The 22,725-nt window shown below is 42.7% G+C and overlaps 1 protein-coding gene, 1 long non-coding RNA gene and 1 other non-coding gene across 46 annotated transcripts in view; 1 reads left to right on the top strand and 2 right to left on the bottom strand.

Moving 5' to 3' along the window:
* LOC128931330 (uncharacterized) overlaps positions 1 to 22,725 on the top strand; it is an 84,026-nt gene that overhangs the window by 38,786 nt on the left and 22,515 nt on the right. For 19 of the 34 annotated variants that reach the window (XR_008479541.2, XR_008479542.2, XR_013532099.1 and 16 more), the window contains one exon: positions 85 to 1,544. The exons of 4 other annotated variants lie outside the window; for them this stretch is intronic. This is a non-coding gene — a long non-coding RNA (uncharacterized LOC128931330). Of the gene's footprint in view, positions 1 to 84; positions 1,545 to 1,884; positions 1,905 to 3,799; positions 5,230 to 8,130; positions 10,236 to 22,725 lie in introns of those variants that run through there. 11 more of the 34 variants (XR_013532109.1, XR_013532105.1, XR_008479558.2 and 8 more) reach the window with 4 other exon arrangements.
* Positions 10,226 to 22,725, bottom strand: part of ALDH7A1 (aldehyde dehydrogenase 7 family member A1) — a 52,114-nt gene continuing 39,614 nt past the window's right edge. For 6 of the 11 annotated variants that reach the window (XM_078364953.1, XM_078364955.1, XM_035290973.3 and 3 more), the window contains 7 exons: positions 22,144 to 22,228; positions 20,539 to 20,645; positions 17,964 to 18,080; positions 15,861 to 15,958; positions 15,594 to 15,667; positions 12,145 to 12,220; positions 10,718 to 12,047 (listed from right to left, as the gene is read on the bottom strand). In XM_078364953.1, coding sequence (XP_078221079.1) covers positions 11,978 to 12,047; positions 12,145 to 12,220; positions 15,594 to 15,667; positions 15,861 to 15,958; positions 17,964 to 18,080; positions 20,539 to 20,645; positions 22,144 to 22,228 — 627 coding nt within the window. In that variant the 3' untranslated portion in view covers positions 10,718 to 11,977. Of the gene's footprint in view, positions 10,492 to 10,717; positions 12,048 to 12,144; positions 12,221 to 15,593; positions 15,668 to 15,860; positions 15,959 to 17,963; positions 18,081 to 20,538; positions 20,646 to 22,143; positions 22,229 to 22,725 lie in introns of those variants that run through there. The other 5 variants (XM_078364954.1, XM_078364956.1, XM_035290974.2 and 2 more) reach the window with 1 other exon arrangement.
* LOC118151838 (U6 spliceosomal RNA) lies at positions 19,388 to 19,496 on the bottom strand. Its single transcript, XR_004740243.1, has one exon. It is a non-coding gene; the product is annotated as a U6 spliceosomal RNA (small nuclear RNA).

Here is a 22,725-nt window from a genome sequence, read left to right as displayed (position 1 = left end):
AATAAACAGATACAAGAAAAGCACTCTGCCCTCCCCCTTGTAGACATAAATTTACAAATATTTCCTTCCTCCCCTTTCTATCAGGAAGAAAAAAAGTTAATCATTGGAGACAACTTTAGACCACCTGCCTGGAGACCGCACCAGAGGAACCTATGAAACAAACTATAATAGCCCCTTATTATCATTGAATTCCCATATATTTGTCTTCTCACAATTTGTTGCCTCTGGAGACTCGGCTCCTTTTCCTTTGTCTTGTCACTTCTTAAAAATATGTTTTGGGGCTGGGTACAGTGGCTCATGCCTGTAGTCCCAGCACTCTGGGAGGCTTAAGCAGGGAGATCATCTGAGGTCAGGAGTTAGAGAACAGCCAGGCCAACATGGTGAACCCCTTCTCTACTAAAAATACAAAAATTAGTTGGGCATGGTGGCACATGCCTGTAATCCCAGCTACCCAGGAGGCTGAGGTGGAAGAATCACTTGAAACCACAAGGCAGAGGCTGCAGTGAGGCAAGATCACACCATCGCACTCTAGCCTGGAGAGAGAGAGAGACTCCATCTCAAAAACAATAAAAAGAAGAGATGTGGCTTTCCCAGTGTTTGCTGGCTGAGAGTTGGGAATCAAATGCAGGTCTCCTGACAACCCTGGTGCCATAGACTAGGAATCCACTGAGCCAGAGCATAGCAAATGGAGAAGAGGCCATGCTGAAGGAAACTCAGGCGCTCGGCACCAGCCTTCCGCATTTGTTCCACTTCTCCTTTCTCAGCACTATATTTTCCATCCACTCCTTCCATACTGCCTGTTGGCTCCCCACAGTGTTTTCTATTTTTGCCAATCCTATCTGTCTCATTTGTGCAAATTTACCCCTTCCAACTCCTACCCTTTTCCTAAGAATTTTTAAATTTTTCCTGACTGGTTGCCTTTGGGCACCGATGACTTCTATTTTTTACTAAGGGATCAGGGATGGATAGGGATGAGCTCCCAGGAATGGTGGTGGAAACTAAATATTTTCCTCTTTTTTTTTTTTTTTTTTTTTTGAGGTAGAGTCTTACTCTGTCGCCAGGCACCAGGCTGGAATACAGTGGCAAGATCTCGGCTCACTGCAACGTCCGCCTCCGGGGTTCAAACAATTCTCCTGCCTCAGCCTCCTGAGTAGCTGGGACTATAGGCGCACACCACCACATCCAGCTAATTTTTGTATTTTTAGTAGAGATGGAGTTTCACCATGTTGTCCAGGATGGTCTCGATTTCTTGACCTCATGATCCACCTGCCTCGGCCTCCCAAAGTGTTGAAATTACAGGCGTGAGCCACTACGCCTAGCCCCCTAAATGAATTCTTAACTGGCAACTCTCTGATAGCATAAGAAGATGAAAATGAATGCAACAGAGGATATTCCAGACGGTGGAAAGGAATGTTTTCACAAATACTGTGGCAGAGGCTGCTAGTTTCCCCCAGTATCCATTCTGTCCTCTCTCAACATCATAGAACACCCAATTTTTGACTGAGGATGTGGCTCCCAACAATAAATGCTTGCTTCTCAACCTCTCTTTTGGCTGTATTAGCTGTGTGGATAAGTGTTTCCAATGTGAAGTAAGTGGAAGCGACGCACCCCTGGGTCACACCCTGAAATGGAAGGGGTGTCCCACCCCTAATGACCAGCTGACACATGGACAGGGTAATGAGCCATCCTTGACTCAGAACAGCAACATAGAAGGAGCTGAATGCCTAGACACCATGGAGTCAAGCTGCACTCATGTTGTTACCTGGCTCAGTGATACACTATCTTGTTTATTTTTTATTTGTTGGGGGTCTCTGTTAGGGCAGCTAAAATAATAAACAATACCAGGGCCCTGCCTGCAAGTCTAAGACTGTTTTGTTCTTCTAGGTAGACAGACTGTCCTTAGCCAAGAAGGGATAGTTGTTGGAGGTGTGCCTAATTCATCAGTGCCTAAAGGATAAAGCCATTGAATCCTTGAGCTGGAAGAGGCTTGAAATGTAACTTAGCCGGGAGAGAGAAATGTATGTAGTTGGGAAAGATGGTCTGAGCTGTCACCCACCTGGGGCTAATCGGAGTGCATAGCCTCCAACTAAAGAAATTTAAATTTGATTTTTTTGAAAGTTGTCTCCTGGCCTGGTGTGGTGACTAACGCTTGTAATCCTGAAACGTGATAGTTCCCTGAACCCCTTGCAGATGTGTGACAGTGGGGCTCATCACTTCAGCCATTGTGCATTCAAACCCCTTACAGGAGGAGCATGCAGGAGCTGGGGCAAGCGCTTTTGGGCTCCGACCCCACAGTAGCATCCACAGAGGGTTGCCTGCAACTCCTGAAGCCCCACTGGGCATATTACAGTGCTCTTTTAGCTCTGCCATTGCAGGTGGCTTATGTGTTAGCCAGCTCAGTGCCCTCTTGGTATCTGGGTCCTTATCTAGCATCCAGGAAGAATCAGGTCACATGGAAAAACTGAAGGATGATCAATGAGGGGGATTTTATTACCTGATGGAGGTATCTCTCAGCAGGATAGATGGGGAGCTGGCGAGGGGATGGAGCGGGAAGATGATCTTTCCTTGGAGTTAGGCAGTCCCACAGCTGATCTCCTCTGTGACCATCCCCAGCCAAACTCCTCTCAAAGTTAGGGTGGTCCTTCCCTTCTCTCCTTCTCTGCTGCACTGCTCTTATGCTTCTCTGCTATTCTGCTCATAGAACCTGAGGTTTGTGTGCCGGGCGCGGTGGTTCACGCCTATAATGCCAGCACTTTGGGAGGCCAAGGCGGGTGGATCACGAGTTCGAGATCGAGACCATCCTGGTCAACATGGTGAAACCCCGTCTCTACTAAAAATACAAAAATCAGCTGGGCATCGTGGTGCACACCTGTAGTCCCAACTACTCGGGAGGCTAAGGCATGAGAATTGCTTGAACCCAAGAGGCAGAGTTTGCGGTGAGCCGAGATCGTGCCATTGCACTCCAGTCTGGGTAACAACAGCGAAACTTTATCTTAAAAAAAAATAAAATCTTAGGTTTATGGTTTACATAAAATAGGGGGCATGGTGGGCCAAAAGGCAACATTTGAGCACAAAAACGGGAATGCTTGTTCCCATTTAGGGCATGGTCTTCCAAGCTTCAGGGTGGGCCTTTGCAAGGGAACTGCCCTCTTCTGTGAAGTACCACCACTCCCAGCACTTTGGAGGCTGAAGTGGGGGTATTGCTTGAGCTCTGGATTTCGAGACCAGCTGAGGCAACATGAGAAAACCCTATCTTTACAAAAAATATATATAAAAATTGAGCAGGCATGGTGGCATGTACCTGTGGTATCAGCTACTTGGGAGGTTGAAGTGGAAGGATTGCTTGAGCCCAGCTCAGGCTGCAGTGAGCTATGATCACACCACTGTACTCCAGCCTGGGCAACAGTGGGAAACTCTCTCAAAAAAAAAGGAAGGAAGTTGACTCCCAAACAAAATAAGCACTCAGGCTAATTTTGGCCATGCGGCATCAGTCTTTGATTTCGATTTGGTCCAATTCATTATTGGAAGAGTTGGGACACAAAGAGATCAAATTCCTTCTCTAAGGTGATTTGGTTTCTTAGAAACAGAGCTGTGCCTGGTATGCAGGTGCTCCACCTCTGGGACCTGTGCCCACCCCGTCTATTCCACTCTTCCAACTTAAGTCCAGGTATCTCTCCTTCCTGCCCCTGAACAGCACACATGGGGCAGTCAAGTACTATTTTGATTCTGACTCAGATTTCTGCAATTAAAGAAAGATCAGTTCTTTTTTCTCTACCTCTTCTCTTTGCAAACAATTCAGCCCTGAAGACATTAGATGGGTAAGAATGGTGCACCCACCTGGAGGAGCTGTGCATGGGTGTCAGAGCCTGAACTAGATGGTGACCTCACTTATGTGAGGTCAAGTCCAGCACAGCCCGGAACTGGAAAGAGATGAAGAGGGCGTCCTCCAGGGATGGAGGATAAGCGAAACATAGGGAGTGATCTACAAACAAATGCATCAAGGGTAGTGAGGCAGGTTCCTCATCAGAGAGAAGACTTGCAGATACTGAGAAGGAAAAAAATTTAAAAGAATGCTGTGATGTTTTATAGGATTCAGAAGTTTTTATGTGAATTCGTGGTTGCCCATATAAACAGATTTAGAAACAAATGGAGATGTACATGTCTGCCTGCTGCAAGGGCCTGGAAGCAGTGACATTCCCAATCAACAGGGATACCTACACCAGATTCTGGCTTTTAAACACAACACTTTACCAAAAACGACCTGGGCTCCTTGAAGAAATGGCTGATTCCAGGGCTCCGGCAGGAAAAGCACAAACTGAGCCTGGAACACCTTGTGCCCAAAAGGAAGAAAATGCTCAGAGAAGGACAGGAACATGTCAAAAGGACAGTGAAGCCATGTTGAAGAGAGTTCCGCTGGCCAAATCAGGGATATAAAAATTTATTTTGATCATCAAAATAAGTAATGTAAGAAATGGATTATAACTCATTAGAGAAAATAGCAAAATTTAAGTATATACAAGTAAGTGATGAAATGGAAAGTTTGATGGAGAGTAGGACATGTACATCGTTTCATAGTATCTCCATTCCCAAAGTCCTATTACTTTACAAAGGATAAAAGAGATACTTCAGAGTGGAGAACGCTGGCAGGCACCACCTTAATCAAGAAATGAAAGCTAACATCATTGGTGTGGACAAATGGAAATCACATCACATACCGCGTGATAGGATGCAGATGAGAACACTGTGTGTTGCTTCTGTGATTGTACTGCTTAAGATGCACAGTCTGAATCTAATTATGAGGAAATGTCAAAGTTGAGGGACGATCTATGAAATAAGTGGCCTGTCACTTCAAAAGCATGAAGGTCACGAAAGTCAAGAGAAGACTAAAAGAGACTAAAGCGATAGGACAACACGGATCCTTTTGCCATATACAGGACAGTACTGGGACAAGGGGCAAAAGCTGAATGAAATCTGAGGATTAGATGTTCGTAATACATTGATATAATTTGGCTCTCTATCTGCACACATACAGAGATTCTTTTCAAGATCTGGTTATTTAAAAGTGCATAGCTTTTCCCCCCTCACTGTCTTCCTCCTGCTCCAGCCACAAGAAGACCATGCCTGCTTCTCTTCACCTTCCACCGTGATTGTAAGTTTCCCGAGGCCTCCCCAGCCAGGCCTCCTTTACGGCCTGTGAAACTGAGTCAATTAAACCTCTTTTCTCATAAATTACTCAGTCACAGGTAGTTCTTTATAGCAGTGTGAAAATAGACTAAGACACACATCAGTCCTAATTTCCTGATTTTTATGGTTGTGTTGTAGTTATGCAGGAAAATGTCATTGTCTATGGGAAATATACACTAAAGCATTGGGGAATAACGGAATGTTAATCAGATCAACATTCTCAAATAATTTGAAGAAAAAGGTCTATGTCCCTGCAACTTGATTCTTCAAGTTAGTGATTATGTCACAATAAAAGACACCGTAAGAAAAGAAACGTCAACAATTAAGAGAGTCAGGCAGGGAAGGCAGGCAAATAAGAGTACTGCTATTTCAGGGACACTATTCACATTCATAAGAATACTAACTCTGAGGCCAGGCTACTTGGATTCAAATCTCAGCCCCATCATTTATCAGCTGAGTGATTTGGGGAAGTTACTTAACCTCTCTATGCCTCAGTTTCCAAATCAATAAACTTAAGATCATAATATTTATTTTCTAGGGTTATGAGTATTCTGTGGGTTTACATTTGCCAAGTGCTTTGAAAAGTGCCTGGAACAGAATAAGCATCAGTTAAGTGTAAATAAAACAAATTACCCATGGAGTTGTTCAAAGTGGAATAACCTCACACATACGCTCACTGCAGGAAAAGAAGAATGGATGGAAGTTTAAAAAATAAAAATTTTTTATTTAAAGACAGGATCTCACTATGTTGCCGAGGCTGGTCTTAAATTTCTGGGCTCAAGCAACCCTCCCTCAGCCTCCCCAGATGTTGGGATTACAGAGATGAGCCATCACCCCGGCCACATTTTTAACTTGAAAGATACAAACCTGCAACTATAGGCAGCAGGAAAGGCAAGTTACCAAAGGTGCTGGAAAAGTAAAGCAGCTCGGCGGGGCGCAGTGGCTCAAGCCTGTAATTCTAGCACTTTGGGAGGCCAAGGCAGGTGGATCACAAGGTCATGAGATCAAGACCATCCCGGTCAACATGGTGAAACCCCGTCTCTACTAAAAATACAAAAAAAATTACCTGGACATGGTGGCGCATGCCTGTAATCCCAGCTACTCAGGAGGCTGAGGCAGGAGAATTGCCCGAACCCAGGAGGTGAAGGTTGCAGTGAGCCGAGATTGTGCCATTGCACTCCAGCCTGGGTAACAAGAGTGAAACTCCGTCTCAAAAAAAAAAAAAAAAAAAAGTAAAGCAGGTCATAAATGTGGGACATGGTCTGTTGACTGCAGACACTTTTCCATAGTGACCTCCTGGATACAAAGTCACACAACTCACTTTCCTACTAAACTGAGATGTTTGCTTTGACCAACAGTGACACCTATAGGCCAACACTGTAAAGACAAATATCTGAATGTGGGCCAGATTTCCAGAACCCTGGAATTGCCAGGCTGTAAGGAATCTCAACAAGCAAACAGCAAACATTGAATAGTTGTTGGATCTATGTTTCTTATGTTTTCTTTTCTTTTGGAGACAGAGACTCACTCTGTTCCCAGGCTGGAGTTCAGTGGCATGATCTAGGCTCAGTGTAACCTCCACCACCCTGGTTCAAGTGATTCTCCTATCTCAGCCTTTCAAGTAGCTGGGACTACAGGTGCCCACCAGCATGCCCCACTAATTTTTGTAGTTTTAGTAGGGACAGGTTTTCACCATGGTGGCCAGGATGGTATCCATCTCTTTCCCTCGTTATTGATCCACCCACCTCGGCCTCCCAAAGTGCTGGGATTACAGGTGTGAGCCACTGCTTCCAGCTCTATGTTTCTATTTTCAAACCTAATCTACCTTGGGGAGTAAATGGTCTCTGCAATAATGCATAACATGGGGAACCCCATTCTCCATAACAACTGGGCCGGGCACAGTGGCTCATACCTGTAATCCCAGTGCTTTGGGAAGCCAAGGTAGGTAGATCACTTGAGGCTAGGAGTTCAAAACCAGCTTGGCCAATATGGCAAAACCTTGTCTTTACTAAAAATACAGTAATTAGCCAGGCATGGTGGTGTGCACCTGTAATCCCAGCTACTTGGCAAGCTGAGGCATGAGGATCACTTGAACCCAGGAGGCAGAGGTTGCAGTGAGCCAAGACAGCACCACTTCACTCCAGCCTAAGTGACAGACTCTTAAAATACACACAGACACACACACACACACACAGACACTAAAAATTTGTTAAGACATTGCTTGAAATAAGCTATAGAATTTTGCTAGGAACCATAAAAATTTGATCAAAATACATATCATTGATGCTTTTAAGACCTGAGTAGTATACATGAGTTTTTCCTAACTTATAAATTTGAGTCCAATAAAAAATTCCAAAGAAATTTTCTTTTTAAAAACCTGGAAAATGTTTTTAATTTTATTTAAGAAAATAATTAAAATATAAAAGCTGAAAACAAATGTGGAAAACATCTTAATAACAGTAGCCAACATTTACTGAGCCCTTACCAGGGTACCTACCAGGCAGTGTTAACTTTTATAATTTTGCTCTTTAATCCTAATAATGGTGTGAGACAGATGTTATTAGCATCCGCATACAATGGAAATTTACTGTTTTAGCTTAGCAGCATCTATGTTTCTTACCCACGATAACAACTCTAATTTCTTTTAGGGGAATTATCTGTCCTTGATTTCAGCATTAGGACTATTAATACAGGTGTTTTGCTCTTCCCTGGCCAAGGTGCAGGTAAATTACCTTAAAAGTAAATGATCCATTCTAGGTGAATTGCCTGGTCCTTTCCTGCAGTTTTAATTTTGAGAAACAAAAAGCCTAAAAACTATTGAAGTTCACTCATTCTAGCAGTGGCATTTCTACAAGACAGTTGATTTTTACCTGCCATCTAGCTAGGTCCCCAAAGGTAAGGAGATAAACCCAGGAAATGTCAGCAGAATTCCATCTCTACTTGCAGACTAAAGGATAAAAACAGGAAGTGATGTTAGCAGAATCCACAGAGCCACAGCAGAGGCACCATCTAACAGGAGACGTAGACACAGAAAAAAGAATAAGCTTTCCGGCGAGATGCCTCTAGCAAAGGGTCTCCTTCATGCCTCTCCAGAAGAGAAAACATGAGAAGCTCCTGGTGATGAGCCGATTTCTTCTTCATGGATGTGAAATGACCAGGATGCTACAAAGTCACCATGCTCTTTCACCATGCCTAAAGTTGTTGAGTGTTGGCTGCTCTACTCCGTCAGCCCAGCCTACAGGACAAGCAAAGCTTACAGAAGAATGTTCCTTAGAGGAAGCAGCACTAAAAGTACCCTGAATCAGGATGAATAGGAAACTAACTATTCCAATAAACACATTTTGGTTACATTTAAAAAAAAAAAAGTAACTACCATGGGCTGGCAGGGAAGGAGTGGAAAAATTAATACTCTGACTTTTTCTTTCTGCTCTGATTTTCTACCACTGGCCAAACACAATCAGAAGCCAGAGAATAAAGCAAGCCCAGATGACACAGACCACAGAGATCAGCCCCAAGGACACCCTGCAGGCAAATGTGGGACAGTGGATCTGGAGGGGCAAATTGGATCTGGGCTTTCCCATACATCCCATGTCAGCTAAAGACATAATTGGTTTCCACAGCTTGCAACAAAGAAACCAGACTGATACTCTGCAGCTTTCAGCAAAGAAACCAAATTGATACTCCGCAGCTTGCAACAAGGAAACCACACTGATATAACCCACATTACAGACAAGAAAATGAAGTTCAAAGAGATTAGGTTACTTCCTGCAGGTCACATAAATACTAAATGTAGGAGTCTAAAACAATTTAAATAGAAGATATTTAAAAGATCACAAGAAGTAAATGTTTTCCCTGGAGTTAGTAATTGCCCTTTTTATTGTTTAATTTGCTTTATGTTTTTCTCTGATTGCAAAATACAACATAAAACTCACAGTTTTAACCATTTTAAAATGTGCAATCCAGTAGCATTTAGTTAATTTATAGAGCTGTGCAGTGACCACCACTATCTAATGGAATCCTATAGAGCCACACAAGAGGGGACACCTGACAGATGTAGTCATAGAAAAAGTAATAAGCTTGCCCTCAGTCTGCATGTGGAAATGGCATTCCATCGATCTATATACACACGTACATATGCCAATTACTGAATCAGGATACACAGCTAGAAACAGATCCTGTTATACATAAGAATGCAGTGTATTATAAAAGAGGCATCAGTGCGGAAACGACAACTCGGTAGAAGCCTAGTAGCTAAAGAAAATGGTCTAGGGTTGTATAAAAAAAAAATCCAGATGTACATTTTTTTTTTTTTGAGACAGGATCTCTATATCACCCAGGCTGGAATGCAGTAGTACAATCTGAAACCTCGGCCTCCTGGCAATTCTCCTGCTGCACCCTTCTGAGTAGCTGGGATTACAGGCACGTTGCACCACACCTGGCTAATTTTTGTATTTTTTGGTAGAGACAGGGTTTCACCATATCAGCCAAGCTGGTCTCAAACTCCTAGCCTCTAGTGATCCACCCACTTCAGCCTCTCAAAGTGCTGAGATTATAAGCATGAGCCACTGCACCCAGCCTCCAGATACACTTATAATTCTGCACAGGCAGTTTTGGCCTCAAGACTCCTCCAGTAGGTGGCAGACTTCTGCACAGGAACAAAATCTCTACACCACTAATCTCTCCCAAGTTGGCACAGTCTTCATGAGCAAAAGCCATGACTGTGATGAATGCCTGTTGTCACTTGAAGCTCTGCAACTTATTCCACATGAATACTGAACTATATCTCAAGCATATAAGGGAACGCATCTCCCTTTCATTCACACGACATCCAATACTTGCCACAGGTGGGTAATGTCAAGCAATACTTACCCCCCGGACCCTCTGCTTGCTCAGGAGACACTTGTTATCTCCCGCAAAGTCTTTTGTTTTCTCCTCTGGTCAGTATTTTCCCAAATTCCTACCCTGATATGTACTACGTTTTCTAATTACAAAATAATCATTAACTTTAAAGAAAACATAATAAAAATCCATCCAACCCATCTTTTAGTAAATATGGCTATGTTGTAACAATTTTATTTTGATTCTTTAAAAATGAGTCTCTTGATTTAATCAGGGCTTTGCAGTCATGGAGGATTAGTCAGTGTCACAGTCATAATGATGTACTTATTCAGGGAAAATTTTAATTTTCTTTGTCTTCTTCAAAAACAGCTGCCAGAGCACCTCAAATTAAGCCATGGTCATCGAAAACATCTTTACTGAAACTTGATTCCTTGGGCCAAAGGAAGGTCCTTACTGTAGTTGATAGTACTAGTGTGAAAAAATGAACAGATTTAATGATGGTACACACATAACAGAAGAGTTTCATGCCCACTTTTAAAATGTAGTGGATCTGTATATATTAATAAAGTGAGATCTCCGAGTTATAACTTGTTAAAGAAAAACCTTTAAGATAAAAGACAATGTTAGTACGGATCCCATTTAATGAAAGAAAAAGAGAGAGAGAGAGAAACATAAAAATCTGGAAAGACATATGTCATCTTTTTAAATTTTTATTCATTTTTTTTTGAGACAGGGTTTGACTCTGTCGCCCAGACTAAAGTGCAGTGGTGCGATCTTGGCTCGCCACAACCTCTGCCTCCCAGGCTCAACTGATTCTCCTGTCTCAGCCTCCCCAGTAGCTGGGATTACAGGTGCACGCCACCACCCTTGGCTAATTTTTGTATTTTTAGCAGAGACGAGGTTTCACCATGTTGACCAGGCTGGGCTCAAACTCCGGACCTCAAACGATCCACCTGCCACAGCCTCCCAAAGAGCTGGGATTACAAGAGTGAACCACTACGCCTGGCCCATACATGTTATTCATAGTTTTTCTTTTGAAGGGCACAAGAATGTGGGAGTTATAACTTACGTCTATATGTCTCTCAATAACTTATATTGAATTATCAGAGAAAACACAGATATTCCCATTTGATAGAAATACATAAAGAAAATATAATTTTGAAATAAAATCTTTTCTATTAACTAGTCACCCGGTCTTTCTCATAAGAAAATAATCTCTATTAAAATGGGTTCCAGAAAAATCACAGCTGAAAATTTGCCTTTCCAGCCTTCAAATGCACAAGCAAAGTAAAAAGAGACATAACTGACTTCAAAGAATGTGAAGCCGGTAAAAAGCCTGCATGTTTGAAATAAAACAAGCCTCAGGTAACAGCACAGCGCCTCTGAAATTCCTGGCATAAACACAGTCGCAGAGGCTCTAGGGAACCAAAGCTGAGCACCTGCCTGAGGTTCCAGAGCTAGTGACAGCAGTAAATGGAGCTGGGCTGGTGTCTCTTGGTTCCTAACCCAGTGTTCTTTTTCCAAGACAACACCCCATGGGTCTTCCCCAACAAACTCTTTTATGCAGTTAAATAAAAGCTATTTCTACCCAAGGTGGGCAAGGAGGGAGTAGGGGGAGACCATAAAAAAGTAGAAGAAACAAGTGCTAGTCAAAATCTCCCAGCAGGCTCCCTATCCAGCTCCGCACATGCTGGGTGAATGAGCTAATCCACTTTGAAGGACTGTGCTCACCATTCTGAGAGCTGGTACCTCACTACCCTGCCTGCTAGCCAGGCCTACAGGGCCCTGCCTGCCTCTGTTTTCTGCTGCTTCTACAGTCTGCAAGAGTACTGAGTGCATCCAAGAAGAAAATGAAAACAATAGCTTCTTCTACTTTCTCCTACTGTTGACCCCACGTGTCCTGCTCCTGGACAGAAACCACCCATGAGACCATTTCATCGTTGGGTGCTGGGCACTAGCTGAAGCAGGGCAAGAAGGCTGGAAAAATAGTATCAAATAGATTCAGAGGAGACAGCTGTGGAATGCTGGAAAAAACAAAGACAGCACAGAAAACAGGAGAGTGTAAAAGCCCGTTCCCAAAGGCTTTAAGCCCAAACCCGTCTTCCCAAAGCCTTTTCTTACCAAGTAGACCTTCTCATGTACTGTTTCCAGGCATCACTGCCAGACTCCCTGCCACCACCAGTGTGCTTTTCTCCTCCTAGAGAAATACAAAATAATACAGCTTTTGAGCAGTTTCCTTGTGGACTCCTAGTTGCTATTGCTGAAAAAAAGATACCAAAATGACACCGGAGCTACCCGATTATTTACATTCACCCCACAGTATCTCCACTGCAAAAAATAAATGAAAGACAGCCCAAAACAAACAGAAAAAAGGAATTAAGAGGGAAAATAAAATGTAAGGAATTAAGAGGAAATGGAAACAGATCAGAAAGAAACTGAATAACAAATCTAGCAGGCTCACTGAGCACTTTCATACAATGCTTATCATTATGAATTTGTACATTACTGTTTACTTTACACATGTGTATTTTACAATTATTTGTATTCATTCATTCATTTCTTTTCCAACCTGCTTATTGAGTTCAGGATCATGGGCAGCTGGAATCCATCCCAGCAGCTCAGGTACAAAGCAGAAACCACCTCAACACGGTACACTCACACACACCCCACACTCACTCAGACTGGGACTATTTCAACATGCTGATTGACCAAATGTGCACAGCTTTGGGATGTGGGAGGACACTGGAATACTCAGACTCACACAGACATAGGGAGAACATGCAACTTCCACACTGATAGTGGCCCTGGCTGAGAATCGGTTGTTTTATTTGTTTTTTTCTCATCATTATATAGAGGACCTGCTGTAGAGCAGGCTGCCTTGCAGGGTTGCTGGCATCTGGAAATTTGGCTGGTAAACAGCTCTCTACAATAACATAGAACTTTCCTTAAATGGTAAGGGCAGCCCCCTGAGTCTAAATTGTTTTTGCACAAACAATGTGGCTTTTAAAAAAATACCTGCTTTTCTACTGAGAGTCTGGAATTTCGGTAAGTGCTAGGAAGAGGGTGTCTACATGACCAGCCCCCAAGAAAAGCTGTAGGCCCTGAGTCTAATGAGCTTTGCTGGTAGACAACAATTCACATGTGTTGTCACAACTCATTGCTGGAGGAATTCAGCACATCCTGTGTGACTTCCCTGGGAGAACACTCTTGGAATTTGTGCCTGGCTTCCTATGGACCCCACCCCCATGTAATAACATCGTATTATAGAGTGGGAGTATATAGGGAAAGAGAAGAGTTTGCAAAGTTTCATTTATCATAATAAAGGGTCAATACATAATGTCTAAAACTGTCAAGGAGATAGCAGTGAAAGCACACTATTTAGAAAAACTAACATCAATTCAAAGGTAAATTTACCCTTTTCTTTTAGAAAAAAGAATCTCAGTGTGGCCTCTGAGAAAGGAGGAGAAGTATGGGCAAAACTACTTTTTCCATTATAAGACTTTTTCAAAACTTTTATTTATTTAGAGACAGGATCACGTTTTACTCTGTCACCCAGGTTAGAGTGTAGTGGTGGGATCATGGCTCACTGCAGGCTCACACTCCTGGGATTAAGCAAGCCTCGTACCTCAGACGAGTACCTGGGAGTACAGGTGTGCACCCACACCTGGCTAGGTTTTTTTATTTCTTGTAGAGACAGGTTCCTACTATGTTGCCCAGGTTCATCTCAAACTCCTGGGCTTAAGCAGTTACAGGAATGAGCCACCAAGCCCAGTCCAAAACTTTATTTTTAGGAAGACAGGGTCTCCATCCGTTACCCAGGCTTGAATGCAGTGGCACAATCTTGGCTCACTGCAAACCCTGCCTCCCAGACCCAAGAGATCCTCCCACCTCAGCCTCCCAAGTAGCTGGGACTACAAGCACACACCACCATGCTTAGCTAATTTTTGTATTTTTTTGTAGAGACGGGCTTTTGCCATGTTGCCCAAGCTGGTCTCGAGGTCCTGAGGTAAAGCAATCTGCCCACCTCTGCCTCCCAAAGTGCTGGGATTTCAGGCGTAAACCACTATGACTGGCCACCAAAACTTTTAAAATTAACTATGAAAGCTTAAATGAAGAATAGTCAACTGACTGAGTGCAGTGGCTCATGCCTGTAATTTCAACACTTGGGGAGGCCAAGGCAGGACGATGGCCTGAGCCCAGGAGTTTGAGGCCAACCAGAGCAGCATACTAAGGGCCTGTTTTTACCACACACACACACACACACACACACAATTAATTAGCTGGCTGTGGAGGCACATGCCATCTCAGCTATTCAGGAGGCTGAAGCAAGAGGATTGCTTGAACCTTGGAGCTGGAGGCTGCAGTGAACTATGATCACGCCACTGCACACTAGCATGAGCAACAGAGTAAGCCCCCACTCAAAAAAGAAGAAGGAGTAGTCAATTGGAGAGAGCAGGCCTGGGTTGGAAACAGGAATTAAATTAGTGCAAGGAGAAGATAGACACTCATGCATTTAGGCAACTGCACAGTGTTGCACAGGGTTAATAGGTGACTTGAAAACACAGTCTTTTGTCAAAGTCCGTGCACCAAACAGTAATTGTAGTATATGGTCTAAAAATATAACATAATGCCGCTAATGATGTAAACTTTTACAAGTATTAATGCATGTTTATTTTGCTTCTACACGTTATTTTCATTTTATTTTTTCAGACAGAGTGTCACTCTTGTTGCCCAGGCTGGCATGCAGTGGCACAATCTTAGCTCACCACAACCTCTTGCCTCCCTGGTTCAAGTGATTCTCCTGCCTCAGCCTCCCAAGTGAAGGCATGCTTCACCACATCCAGCTAAATTTTTTTGAATTTTTAGTAGAGATGGGGTTTCTCAATGTTGGCCAGGCTGGTCTTGAGCTCTCAACCTGAGGTGATCCACCTGCCTTGACCTCCCAAAGTGCTAGGATTACAGGCATGAGACACCATGCCTAGCCTGCTTCTTTATTTAAAAAAAAAAAAAAAAACAAAAAAACAAGCAATCTATTTTATTGTACTGAGGATCATTCTTAATAAGTGATACTTAATATATGATGGTTAGGGAGAGCTTTTTAGGAAAAACTACTACCAAGTTTCAGCAGTAATAATGCATGGCTTATTAAGAGGAGACAGGAGCAGGTCCAGTGAAAGAAACAATTCAGTATTCTATCTAGTGAAAAAGAGTACATTTAACATTTATATGCCTACTTTGCAAATAAAAAACAATATTTCATGTAAAATTTTCTGGCTTTGAAGCAGGGATTCTTAACCTTTTTTGGGTCTGGAAACTTCTCCTCAGAAAACAAATGCCACCTTTCAGGTTGAGGCCTCTTCTCCAACCTGATGCTTCCTCTGAGGAGATGATGCAAGACTCTATGTGATAACTTTGAATACAGAATGAAAGCTTTCTCAGCATGTTAGGTCACATAAGGTTATTTCAGACTATAAGGACTGTTTCAGTTTCTTGGTCAAACTTTTCTAAAAGCTGCCACTGGATTTTCTTTGCTGCCCAACATGGAAAACAAGACTCTATTCTCTACGTACCAAAGGCACCTCCAATCTCAGCCCCACTTGTTGGAATGTTGACATTTACAATGCCACAGTCTGATCCTTTAGGTCTGGTAAAAAGAAAGGCATGGTGAGAACAATGAACAGGAAATTAAAAACAAACAAAAATAAATTAAAAATCTAAATCTAAGCTCATAGGCTTTCAATACTGAAAAACTGATTTTCAACTATACTGTTGTTTTTTAAGTCCACTCATCACATAAATCAGACTTATATAAATTTTCAAAACAGTCAAAGTTGTACCCGAGCCAGCGGAAGATTCTGCCCAGATCTTTGGTAAAGATGCTACTTGAAAGTCCCTGTTTTACTTCATTATTCCATGCAAAGACCTCTTCTTCATTCTAAAAGGAGAGACGTTGGAAGCTGTTAGATGTTACAGTATTCAGGTCAAAGTTCACTGACATTAATCTCATTTCCTGAGATGTACCAGTATAATTTTAGTGTACAAAAGGAAACCAAAGAGTCAACAGTATACTCTTACAATTCAGATCATTGATAATAAGTAAAACCTTTTGGGATTTTTTTCCCATAATTATAATTTGAGAAACAAAGATTAGCACATTCTTCCTCTCATTCAATCTATTATATATAATAGCTAATATCTAGTGAGCTCTTCGAGGAAATAACTAAATAACTCATCTAAGCACTTAACATGCATTTAGTTATTTAATCCTCATCCTGTAACACAGGTTTTCTACTATCTCCCAATTTACAGAGAGGGCAACTGAGGCCTAGAGAGGCTACTTTGCTCAAGAGCTCACGCAGTCTCATAATGTACACAAACACATTACAAAACACAAAATTATATTCTTTAGTCCCCACATGTGAAACAATGACAGGTCATTTAAAGCAATAAATAAAGAAATGCAATCATGTAATTGCAACAAGATGCTATTCTCACTATTCATTAACTGTTAATAATGGCACATTCAAATCTTGATTAAATCTCTATAGTATCAAAATTAATCCTAAATATTTACTGGCAAGGCTAGGGCCTGTCCTAAGCTAGGGCATTAGATCTTTTAATTCATTCACCTCTGTTGATTTTTGGAGTTTTATTTGTTTGTTTGTTTTAGAGACAGGATATTATCCCACCTTAGCCTCTCGAATAGCTAGGATTACAGGCACACACTATCACAACTGGCTAATTTTTTTTTTTAAGACAGAGTTTTGCTCTTGTTGCCTGGGCTGGAGTGCAATGGCATGATCTCGGTTCACTGCAATTTTTGCCTCCTGGTTTCAAGAGATTCTCTTGCCTCAGCCTCCCGAGTACCTGGGATTACAGCCACATGCCACAATGCTTGGCTAATTTGGTATTTTTAGTACAGACAGGGTTTCTCCATGTTGGTCAGGCTGGTCTCCAACTCCCGACCTCAGGTGATCCGTCTGCCTCGGCTTCCCAAAGTTCTGGGATTACAGGCATGAGCCACTGGGCCCGGCCAATTTTTTCATTTTTTATAGAGACCAGGTCTTACTGTGTTGGCCAGGCTGGTCCTGAGCATTTGACCTCAAGAGATCCTCCTAAAGCACTGAGATTACAAGCATGAGCCACTGTGTGCGTCCAGTGTCTTCACCTAGTAAAACCTCCACAGTTTAAGACCAAGACATGAGAACAGGGAAAATAAAATAAAACTCTGCAGCCTGTCCTCTGATGCAGTTTATAACCACAGGTCTTTTTTTTTTTTTTTGAGATGGAGTCTCGCTCTGTCACCCAGAATGGAGTGCAATGGTGCATCTCGGCTTACTGGAACGTCCCCCTCCCGGGGTCAAGCAATGCTCCTGCCTCAGCCTCCCAGGTAACTGGGATTACAGGCACTCACCGCCACACCTGGCTAATTTTTGTATTTTTTAGTAGAGACAGGGTTTCGCCACATTAGCCACTCTGGTCTCAAACTCCCAACCTCAGGTGATCCGCCCACCTCAGCTTTTCAAAGTGCTGGGATTACAGGTGTGAGCCACCACACCCAGCCCCCACATCTTCTCATTTTGTCTGCTGACATGTTCACAGCACTCAGACTATCAAACTGTCCAGTACCAGGGTTCAGGAGAAGCTGCCTTTATGGCCCACACAGCTTGGGATTAATATGACATAGGAGATGAGGACCACACACTCCATAAACTCCAATGCTAGTCTACTACCCTATCTGGTTTCCCAGGCAGCTAACTTGGCATGGGATAGAGTTTTAAAGTGTTTATCTCATATTTTATCCTGAACCTTCATATAGCTACTATTCAGATTACTTTCTGAAACCCTCTTAAAGGCTCATCAAGTGATATTTAATTCACCATCAATTTCCTCTTATTATTTATTTCAACATTAGACTAGAGAACAGATTGCATTTTTACCTTGAATTTAAAGACATAGAGAATCGGAGCAAAAGTCTCTGTGTGTGCAATGGATGCATCATGGCCAAGACCCGTCACAATTGTCGGTTCTACATAATTTCCAGGGCGATCCATAACCTAAAACAGAGAATTGAAATAAAAAGAATGGAAGCATTTCGTTTTCTAGTACTTGGGGTCAGAGGACACAATCTTTGCCTACACTCACAAAGAAAAAATTAGCATCATTTATAGGTGAATTATTTCTCCAAAATAATTTCCTGTCATGAATGAAGATTCTTTCTTCTTGGTATTGATTCTAACTTAGTTGGTTAGAGAAAAATGTAAATAAGGAGTCAGGCAGGGATGGAGAGCCATGCCATGTGACACAACCACGTTATCTTGAACAAACATTGTTGCAAGTGGTTATTTTAATATTTACATAATTTAAATATCTATTGTGTGTTATAGATTGAATTGTATTCCCCCCAAAATTGACATCTGGAATCCCTAATATTCAGTGTGACTATATTTGGAGATAGGCCCTTGAAGGAGGAAGGTTAAACAAGGTCATATGGGTGGGGTCCTAATCCAACAGGACTAGTGTCCTTTTGGTTTTGTTTGCTTTTTTTTTGAGATAAAGTCTTGCTCTTGGTTCACTACAACCTCCATCTCCCGGGTTCAAGCCATCCTCCCACCTAAGCCTCCCAAGTAGCTGGGACTACAGGCATGCACCACCACGTCCATCTAATTTTTTTCTTTTTTTTGTATTTTTGGTAGAGTCCAGGTTTCACCATTTTGGCAAGGCTGGTCTTGAACTCCTAACCTCAAATGATCTACCTGTCTCAGCTTTCCAGAGTGCTGTGATTACAGGTGTGAGCCACCATGCCTGGCCACAAACAAATCTTTATATGTGTGGGGTTGTTTTTGATTTGGTTTTTTGATTTTTGAGACAGGGTCTTGCTTTATTGCCCACGTTGCGGTACAATGATGTCATCATGACTCATTGCAGCCTCAAGTGATCCTCCCACCTCAGCCTCACAAGTAGTTAGCACTACACGTGCAAGCAACCCCACTCGGCTTTTTTTTTTTTGGGTAGAGACAGGGTCTATGATGTCCAGGAGGGTCTTAAACTCCTGGCCTCAAGCAATTCTCCCACCACAGCCTCCAAACTGCTGAGATTACAGGTGCAAGCTACTGCACCCAGCAATATGTGTTAATTTGTTTTAATACTTACAGTATGTATTTTTTTATTCCTTGCCTTAATGACTTTTTAAGATTACCAATAAATAGATTCTAATTGCTCTGAATACAAAGTCTCCGACTGTGCTATGAAAAGGAATTCTCCTTTCCATACAAATATTTAGGGACCCAATTCAAAAGCAACCATGACTCAGTTTCTTCTATGTCCTTCCAGAAATGTCCCATGCATTTTTTTCTGTTGCTTTTAAAATATGGAATGCTTCATGAATTTGCATATCATCCTTGTGCATAGGCCATCTGCTAATCTTCTCTGTAACATTCCAATTTTAGTATATGTGCTGTCAAAGCAAGCACTGTTGTCATTCTTTAAAACATGTATTTCTGGCCAGGTGTGGTGGCTCACACCTGTAATCCCAGCACTTTGGGAGGCTAAGGCAGGCAGATCATGAGGTGAGGAGTTCCAGACCAGCCTGGCCAACATGGTGAAACACCTTCTCTACTAAAAGTACAAAAATTAGCTGGGTGCGGTGGCAGGAGCCTGTAATCCCAACTACTTGGGAGGCTGAGACAGGAGAATCATGTCTCACGGGACTCCAGTCTGGGCAAGATAGTGAGACTCAGTCACAAAAAAACAAACAAGCAAACAAAACCATGTATTTCTGGCCAGTCATGGTGGCTCATGCCTGTAATCCCAATACTTTGGGAGGCTGAGGTGGGTGAATCACCCGAGTTCAGGAGTTCAAGACCAGCCTGGGCAACATGGCAAAACCCCATTTCTACCAAAAATAGAAACAGTGGTCAGGGGTGGTGATGTCACCTGTAGTCCCAGCTACTAAGGAGGCTGAAGTGGGAGGATTGCTTTAGTGCAGGAGGCAGAGGTTGCAGTGATCCAAGATCAAGCACCACTGCACTCCAGCATGGGCAGCAGAAGAAGAACCTGTCACAAAAACAAACAGGGTCATGTGTGGTGGCTCATGCCTGTAATACCAACACATGGGGAGGGCAAGGTGGGTAGATCACTTGAGGCCAGGAGTTGGAGACCAGCCTGGCTAACATGGGAAACGCCATCTCTACCAAAAAATGCAAAAATTAGCTGGGTATGGGGACATGCGCCTGTAATCCAGCCACTTGGGAGGCTGAAGCAGGAGAATCACTTGAACCCGAGAAGCAGAAGTTGCAGTGAACTGAGATCATGCCACAGAACTCCAGCTTGGGTGACACAGTGATACTCTGCCTCAAAAGCAAAAAACAAACAAAAACATGTATTTCCACTTAAAATAAAAACAGGAAAAGAAGGATGTCAAATGGGGTCACTTTCCCAATATGCCCAGAGCCCTGCTTGTGTCTAAGGAAAAAGGTTAAAAAGCTGTTAGACTGATCTCAGAGCATCCCTTACCTTGCCCCCATAGACCACTGTGCCACCTTCTTTCTTTGCTTCTTCCACTGCTCCAAGAAACATGCCCACTGCCTGTTTAGTGTGGAGTGGCCCATAGAGAACATTAGCTGGGGAGAGAAAAGGAAGGCTGGCTCATCATTTTGCTCTTTATGGCATCATTTTATTATTAGATCAGATTTCTCAATGAATGACCAATCCTTTCCTATATGCTCTCAGTTGAGAACATAAGTCAGCATTCTTTTTCCATAAAGAACCAGATGGTAAATATTTTATGCTTTGGAGGATGTATGTGGTCTCCATCACAATACTCAACTGTGTCATTGTAGTGCAAAAGCAGCCACAAATTACATGCAAATAAGTAGGTATGGCTATGTGCCATGAAACCTGCTTTACAGAAACAGGCAGGACCAAGTCTGTTTGCCAATCTCTACTTTAAAGGAATGGATATCAATTAATCAAAGCACTGTACTCAAAAATATAGGATCAGTTTACTCATTACAGTGTGACCATTCTCTAAGGAACCATCACAGTCAGCAATTGGTGCATAATTCAAGGGGGAAGAGAATGATGCTGTCCTATGTTATGGCTGCTGGAGACTAGAGCACTGACAGTGACCCAGTGACAGAGGAAGAAGGAAGCTGTAGGTAGGCCTCTATGAGGAGGAGGCATGTTAGAAAAGCCATTTCCACCCTGGGTGAAGAATGTTTCCAGGAGACAGCACAGCACAGCAGGACAGAGCCTGGCACGGCTGAAACACTGAAAGGAGGTTGGAGAGGATGGAACTCTGAAAGCAAGTGGGAAAATGGTCACAGGATGGCTGGTGAGAAGGCAAGCAGGGCAGGAGGCAGACAGCAGACCATCAAGGATCGGGAGCCTGAGAAAAAGAAGCAATACTCTAGGTTTTAATCTAAAAGCAGGCCTGGCTCAATGGCTCACACCTGTAATCCTAGCACTTTGGGAGGCCAAGGGAGGCAGATCATTTCAGGTCAGGAGTTTGAGACCAGCCTGCCCAACAAAATGAAACGCTGTCTCCACTAAAAATAGAAAAATCAGTCGGGCATGGTGACACACACCTGTGATCACAGCTACTTAGGAGGCTAAGGCAGGAGAATTGCTTGAACCCAAGAGACAGAGGTTGCAGTGAGCTGAGATCACACCACTGCATTCCAGCTTGAGCAGCAGAGTAAAACCACATCCCAAAATAACGAAAACAAATCTAAAAGCAATGAGAAGTATTTTATGCAGGAGAGTGAATTATCTAAAAATCACTCTGTAGCAATACATGCAGAAGGGTCAGTTAGGGGACTCTTAAAGCCATCCACAAGAGGGATAGGGTTGGCTTGGACTAGGGTAATAGTAATGAGAGAGAAGCTCACTAAATCTCATCCCATCTAAATAACCTCTCCTAGTCTCACTCACCAGCCCACATGAAGCACCCAGAGTCAAAACCTAGGAGGAGACACGATACCCCAAAGCCTAATAATCTGTTCCATGTGCCTTCAGGCCTCTCTGGGAAGGGAAAGAAACTCCAAAACTCAGATCAGAAACATTTGTAAACAACAGCTATCAAAAACGGATCTTTGGAAAACAGAAGGAGATACTCACAGTCCCATGGGTTCCCAACTCGGATCTGTGAATAGGCCTTTTTCAGTCTGTTTACGACCTCATCGTGGATGCTTTCATGCACAAACTAAGCAAAAAAAGAGGTATTTGAGGGCACAGTACGATGAATGTACACAATTTTAAACAATGAATAATATTATTGAAAGTTATTGAAATATGGTAATCTCTAAAAACAAGCAAATCAAAGCACATTTTATTTATAATCATATTATTTCTCATTTTAATATTAACTATATAAAGTTTAAAATTTCCTTTTAGGTAGATGTTAGAATAAAATCATAAGCCATGTTTTGTTTTTGTGGTTTTTTTTGAGACAGAGTCTCACTCTGTCACCCAAGCTAAAGAAGTGCAGTGGTGCAATCTCACTTCATTGCAACCTCCACCTCCCAGGTTCAAGTGATTCTCATACCTCAGCCTTCCAAGTGGCTGGGATTACAGGCACCCACTACCATGCCTGGCTAATTTTTTGTATTTTTAGTAGAGATGGGCTTTCGCCATGTTGGCCAGGTTGGTCTGGAACTCCTGACCTCAGTGATCCATCCACCTCGGCCTCCCAAAGTGCTG

This window comes from Callithrix jacchus, chromosome 2 (assembly GCF_049354715.1).
Source record: "Callithrix jacchus isolate 240 chromosome 2, calJac240_pri, whole genome shotgun sequence".
Classification (NCBI taxonomy): Eukaryota; Metazoa; Chordata; class Mammalia; order Primates; family Cebidae; genus Callithrix; species Callithrix jacchus.
This window is presented reverse-complemented; position numbering and strand designations above follow the sequence as displayed.